General features: G+C 34.8%; 1 protein-coding gene across 1 annotated transcript in view; it reads right to left on the bottom strand.

Moving 5' to 3' along the window:
• Positions 1-1847: 1847 nt before the first annotated feature.
• HSPA14 (heat shock protein family A (Hsp70) member 14) overlaps positions 1848-7321 on the bottom strand; it is a 57200-nt gene continuing 51726 nt past the window's right edge. Inside the window, exons 12-15 of the mRNA XM_023762526.1 lie at positions 6871-7083; positions 5844-6017; positions 3509-3579; positions 1848-2066 (exon numbers count right to left, since the gene is read on the bottom strand). Of these exons, the coding sequence (XP_023618294.1) occupies positions 1988-2066; positions 3509-3579; positions 5844-6017; positions 6871-7083 (537 nt within the window). The 3' untranslated portion in view covers positions 1848-1987. The remainder of the gene's footprint in view (positions 2067-3508; positions 3580-5843; positions 6018-6870; positions 7084-7321) is intronic.

The following is a 7321-nucleotide window of genomic DNA, read 5'->3' as shown; positions in this document are numbered from 1 at the left end:
TAATTTGATGCAGAATAATCATGAAAAAGTTTACTTTTGACTTCTGCATCATTCTTTTTTTTGTTAATCACTCACCTGAGGTTTTTTCCCATTGATTTTAAGAGAGTGGAAGGGATGGGGAGAGAAAGAGAGAGAAAAATCAATGTGAGAGAGATGCATTGATTGGTTGTCTTCCACTCATGCCCTGACTAGGGCCAGGGATAGAGCCTGCAACTGAGGTACATGCCCTTGACTGGAACTGACCCTTCAGTCCATGGGCCGGCACTCTCTCCACTGAGCCAAACCAGGAAAGACGGTTTCTGCATCTTTAGAAATAGAAGATTACTGCCATCTATCTCCCACGAAGTTTGAACAGGTAATAAACAACAGTTTTTGAATTTTACCACTGAGTAAACATTTCTTCTTCTTGCTGGGAACCAAGGAGAAAAATATGTGGAAAATCCTATGTTGGTAATAAGATCTAGAGTCCAATGTGCGCTACTCATGTTGCACCTTTTCCCCGATACAGGCAAATTAGTTGGGTTGTTTTATTTAGAGAATAAGATTTTTCATTAATAACCCACTGAGGATCTAAATGCCCCAGAGAATATTTTCTGATGAATATTCATTTGTAAGAGTGAAAAATCAAAGTAAACAAAATTGTAAAAAAAACGAGCACCTCTCCTACATTTCCATTCACAAAAAGAAGGCACCGTTTAAAGCAGCAGTTCTCAACCTGTGGGTCGCGACCCCTTTGGGGGTTGAACGACCCTTTCACAGGGGTCCCTAAGACCATCAGAAAACACATATATAATTACATATTGTTTTTATGATTAATCACTATGCTTTAATTATGTTCAATTTGTAACAATGAAAATACATCCTGCAATATCAGATATTTACATTACGATTCGTAACAGTAGCAAAATTACAGTTATGAAGTAGCAACGAAAATAATTTTATGGTTGGGGGTCACCACAACATGAGGAACTGTATTAAAGGGTCGCGGCATTAGGAAGGTTGAGAACCACTGGTTTAAAGACTTTGCTATTTAGCCTTCCAGACTTTCTGTGTGTCACATGAATATCTACACACAATTGGTGAGTTTATGAGTTTACTTTTTTCTTTTAAGCAAAAAAGGTATCTTATTTTGTACATGGTTCTGATTTTTTTTTCCCATTTAATACCAAAGACTTTTCAATTGTTCTCTTAGTCATCTAATAAGAATATAAGTCTTCTTGCTCTGGCTGGGTGGCTCATTTGGTTGGACCGTCGTCCTGTGCAACAAAAGGTTGTGGGTTTGATTCCCAGTCAGGGCACATTAGGAGACAACTGAGCAATGTTTCTCTCTCACATTGATGTTTCTTTCTCTCTCTTTTCCTCTCTCTCTCAAAATCAATAAAAACATATCCTTGGGTGAGGATTAAAAAGAAAAAAAGACTTCTTTCTTTTTTTTTTTTTAAAATATTTTCTTCTTTTTTTTTTTTTTTTTTTAAATATATTTTATTCATTTTTCACAGAGAGGAAGGGAGAGAGATAGAGAGTTAGAAACATCGACCAGCTGCCTCCTGCACATCTCCCACTGGGGATATGCCCGCAACCAAGGTACATGCCCTTGACCGGAATCGAACCTGGGACCTTTCAGTCCGCAGGCCGACGCTCTATCCACTGAGCCAAACCGGTTTTGGCAAAAGACTTCTTTCTTAACATTATAGAAACAAAACAATTTTAAGAAAACAATGTTAAATTCCCAGTAAAATGCCCTTCAATTCACTCAATTTAATTTTAAACAGCTTCATGATAGAAAGAGTTCCTTATATTTCCCACCATTGATTCATCTTAAATGGAAAACAAAAAGGGTTGCAACATTTATCAATATATTGTATTTTAATAGAAACATAGATTACACAGTTCATCCAAAAGTATTTCAATATAAACATCACATATGAACAAAACCAAGTAATTGATGATATTTTAGTTCTAAAAGAGTCAAGGTTTTTCTAAAATACTAAGATGCCACCTCAATAGTGATCGCTTCACATTTTCCAGTCTCTTGATCTGTGCACGTCACATGTAAAGATCCATCCCTAAACAAACAAAAATAACATTTCATAAGCTCATTTTATAAAAAGAGAAAGTCCTTAAGAAATTACTTGTGGACTTTTTATAAACGAGATAATGTTAATTTTTGAAAGAAGAGTATTAAGATAAAGAATAAATAGAACTTCAGTGTCTTTAAATTTAGAATCATATGCTATAATTAGATAGTTGTTAAAAATTTCCTCCTATTGCGCTCACCCTCCCAGGAGCACACCCGTGCCTTTCCCTTCCTCCTTTTCTTCCCCCACAGCCTAGCACAGTGATGGCGAACCTATGACACGCGTGTCAGAGGTGACACACGAACTCATTTTTTTGGTTGATTTTTCTTTGTTAAATGGCATTTAAGTATATAAAATAAATATCAAAAATATAAGTCTTTGTTTTACTATGGTTGCAAAGATCAAAAAATTTCTATATGTGACACGGCACCAGAGTTAAGTTAGGGTTTTTCAAAATGCTGACACGACAAGCTCAAAAGGTTCGCCATCACTGGCCTAGCACCTCCTAAACTCTAAGGGATTCCATGAGACCTGCAACCAGGGGAGGAGTGGACAGAGGCAGCTCATCCCGGGGTAACCCCCTGAACCTGTCTCCAAGGGGCCCCTTTTTTCTGACTTCCCAGTGAGCTAAAGCAGCCTAGCCTTGGCTCATTTCTTTCCTATAGTATTTTTGGAGAACCAAAGCAGGCCTGCGTGGGCTCTCCTGTTGCTTCTTTTATGCCAAGCACTTTCTTGTTTCACTGTCCCAACATACTCTCAATTAAAAAATATTCCTTTTAGACCACTGAAACCAAAATTATATTCCTTGCAAACCCACAATGATAAAGACCTTAAGTTCAAGACTTTATTCAAGCTCAAGACACATCATGCCATTTTTAAGCCCAGGCCAAGGCAAACATACTCTAATAAATTCAATATTCTTGTTAAGTATGGTTTATGAAATGAATTGTCCCAAATGTTAATTTCAAAATGATCTACTTGCAAGATTCAGTGTTATGGATGAACTGTTGCTAGGGAAATGGTAACAGCTGGATTTAGTTAGTAATTTATTTCCTAGAGATTTTCTGTAGCAATATTGAAATAAACTTATCCTTTAAGGACAAATAATGTGAATTATGTAAACCTTGGAAAATTATACTAGTATTTAAAATTAATAAAAATGATATCCCAATTTGCATGAACTAGTTTTTTGGTTGACTACACCCAAAATATTTAAAGAGTTCATAAAAAATTTAGAATGCAAATGACCTGAGATATACTTTCTTTATAAAATACAGTAATTCTGTAGGACAAAAATACAAATCATTAATAAAATACAAGTTTTTACTAAATGATTTTCCCAGAATGACAATGGGTGAAGAATCAAACTGACAAAAAAAGGCAAGTCTCAAAGTGAATTTTTTTAACATCAGAAGTAGTTTAATTTGTACCTTTTCATAGTTAGAACAGCTAAGATGTCATGTAATCCATTTTCTTTTTTATTTAAATCCTGGAGTATAACCTGTTTATGCAGAAATAACACAAAGATGATTCAATATTTTGACATATTAATAAACAGATGCATCAGTTATTTCAATGGACCAAATCCTACTTATTACTGAAACAAAACCTTTAAAATAGGGCAGTTTTTAATTCTCTTACCAGTTATCAAAATTTAGAGAACAGGATTAAGCTTTCTTAATTATGAAATGAAATGTGTCCTACAGGAGAGCATAGAAGATAACTACAGTAACATGTAAATTATATTTTGGAAAGCCTTCTATATATACTTTTTAAAAAATTCAAATGTTTTAAATACACCTTGAAAACCTATTTAAAAGAAACCTGTGGCAAATTATTTTGTACAACTAAGATTGCATTTATAAGTTAAAGATACTAATGGATTTACTATAAAATTTCTCAATTTCCTAAAGAAAGGTTAACCAATAAACCAAGTTTGGAAGTAACTTTTCAGATTTTGTCATTATCAAGTTTTATGACCTTAGGCAAGGCACTAGGTATCTTACTTTGATCATTTGTGAAAGGAAGAAGTTAGAACAGATAGGTTCTCTAAAAGAGTCTCTTCCCAAATTCAGTGTGTGACTAACTCTTCTCCTGCTGGCATCTGTATATAGGATATGTATATATCCTGCGGGCTTGATCCCTAGTAAGGGGTGCAGCCAATCAATGATTCCATCTCATCATTGATGTTTCTATCTCTCTACCTCTCCCTTCCTCTATGAAATAAAAATATATTTTCACAAAAGTACTTCATGCTTATGTCCTTTGCTGTTTATATAAAAAAAATCAGGATATACTGAGAGTAGTTGCAGAATCTCAGCAAAGGCTGAGAGTAGTTGCAGAATCTCAGCAAAGGGAAGAGAAAAGGTAGTAATGTATGAGAGAGAAGCTAAGGAATCCCAAGACTGCCACTCAAGGTTAGAAATCTGGTATAGAGTAAAGTGCTTACATAGTAATACACAACAGAAACATTTAGACGAGTCCTACACCAGTAGATTTTAAGATTAGGTGGTGCCGACATGCTATATATGTATTTTCATTATTCTTTTGTTAAAATCAGAAAATAGATTTAAAGCTAAAGATACACACTGTCTTTTGTTACCTACATTTGTTTTATTATTACATAAAAGTAATTCATGCCTGGCTGGTGTTGTTCAGTGGTTGAGTGTTGACCTATGAACCAGGAGGTCATGGTTTGATTCCTGATCAGGGAACATACCCGGGTTGTGGGCTTGATCCTGAGTAAGGGGTAGAGCCAATCAATGATTCTCTCTCATCATTGATGTTTCTATCTCTGTACCTCTCCCTTCTTCTATGAAATAAATAAAAAAATATTTTTTAAAAAGTAATTCATGCTTATGCCCTTTGCTATTTATAAAAAAATTCAGTATAAGTGTTAAGTAAAAAAATCTTCTTGGTATCTTCAAACCTACCCACTGTTAAGGTTCCTGAATATAGTTCAAACACCTATAGATATTTTCTGTATCCATACCTGATTATCTAAATACATACACCTACCCAAACACCTCTTCCCTCACATGGACCCTTGCTTTCAATCTTTTTATTAAAATACAAATGATATCCTATTGTAAATATGGTTCTGCAGCCCTTGTGTGTACTTTACCCTTGACTGAGAATTGAGCCCGTGACTCTCCATCCATGGGCCGATGCTCTAACCACTGACCAAACTGGCCAGGGCTTAATGTAACTATATTTCTTGGGTATGTTCTAAGCAAATAACATGGCTCCTTTCACTCTTTTTAAAAGGATACAGAGGACCATATAGCATAAAATATGCATATGGTATTTTGAAAAGCAAACTTAACCTGTATCAGAGGCAATATGGTTTAATGGCAACAGCATGGGCCCAAGTGTACAACCAACCTGAGGATGAATAAGCTCAACCAAGGAAATAATAAGGTATTTACTACCATAAACCTGTTTCTTTAATCATCTATAAAATGCACATAATTTTGAGAGTATATTTGTATAGCACCTGGCAGTTAGCAAACAAAAAATGTCACACCTTATAACCAAGAAGGGTCAAGAGCTCAAAGAGAAAGAGTATAAATATAAATTGTATTTTGCTTTTATTTTCCTGTCACTCCTTCAAATTAAAATTGCCTATTTCTTCTTACAGAAACGAATAAATAGAATTAATCCATTCATCACATTTTCTATTAATTGATATTAAACTGAGTCTAATCCACAAAGAAAAGCTAAAGTTTCATGTGACTAATTCATAATCCAATTTTATGTATTTACCTGTGCAAACTTGTTTTCCTCTTTTGCAGAGTTTTTCCCCTCAGACTCATAGAGTTCAAGGCATACTGAAGATATACTTCCAGGGGCTTGTAATGTGTGTTGTCTTCGAGCTGGCAACGGAGTCCCTGATGGAAACAGTACTGTGAAACTGTTGGCTCCTGATTCATCAACTCCCTAATAAGCAGGAAAATAATATGCATATCTTTTTGATTTTTATTGTTACAATGATAAAAAATTCCTATTAAAAATGTAATATATATTTCTTGCTTATAATTGTTGCAAACAACAGATAGACAAAAGAAAATAGAAATGATCCTTAATCCCAACCCACTTTAAAAATAAATTGAAACATCTCTCTCTACCTATATTAGAAATTTATGATTAAAATTAGTTAATATATATAGCCCTGGCTGGTGTGACTCAATTGGTTGGAGCATCATTCTGTGCACCAGAAGGTCTCGGGTTCAATTCCCAGTCAGAGCACATATCTAGGTTGCGGGTTTGATCCCAGTTGGGGCACATATGGGAGGCAACCGATCAATGTAGTTCTCTCACATTGATGTTTCTTCCTCTCCTACTCTCTCTCTCCTTTTCTCCCTCTCAAAAATCAATAAAAAAAAATATAAAAAACTCATTAAAAGTAAAATTATAAATTAAAAAAATTTATCAGTATACAAAGTTTTATTGTAAAAACATGGTATGCATGCCCTAGCCAGTTTTGCTCAGTGGATAGAGCTTCGGCCTGCGGACTGAACAGTCCTGGGTTCGATTCCGGTCAAGGGCACGTACCTTGGTTGCAGGCTCCTCTCCAGCCTGGGCCCTGGTCAGGGTGAATGCAGGAGGCAACCAATTGATGTGTTTCTTTCACATTGATGTTTCCCTCTGTCCTTCCCTCTCTCTTACACTCTCTCTAAAAATCAATGGAAAAATATCCTCAGGTGAGGATTAATAAGAAACAAACAAAAGAAAACATGGTTTACGGTATCAAATTTATACCACTTTTATGAAAAAGAAAAACTAAACATACCTTAACTAAAATATCTTTGGCTGAACACTCTATCTTAAGAGAGTCTTCCACTAAAAGATTTTCTTTCCCAGTAAGAATTCCTGCTTCTATAGCTGCACCAATGGGGATAACTTCATCAGGAGGGATAGAATTTAGAAGCTCAACAGCTGGGAAAAGATCTTTAATCAATTGCTGTAGCCTTGGAATTCGAGAAGACCCTCCACAAAGGACAACCTAAAAAATAAAAATAATTTTCAGTTTTTTACTTATAGAACGATGTTTTTTTCTCAACACTAAATGTTATATGCTGACCCATCTTTACCACATGTAATGGTAAAGTATAAGAAACCATATTTTTAGCATTATTTTATGTTATACTTACCATATAAAGATATATATATATATACATACATATATATATGTGTGTGTGTGTGTGTGTATATATGTATATATACACACATACATATATACA

Source organism: Myotis lucifugus, unplaced genomic scaffold, assembly GCF_000147115.1.
Source record: "Myotis lucifugus unplaced genomic scaffold, Myoluc2.0 scaffold_249, whole genome shotgun sequence".
Lineage (NCBI taxonomy): Eukaryota > Metazoa > Chordata > Mammalia > Chiroptera > Vespertilionidae > Myotis > Myotis lucifugus.
This window is presented reverse-complemented; position numbering and strand designations above follow the sequence as displayed.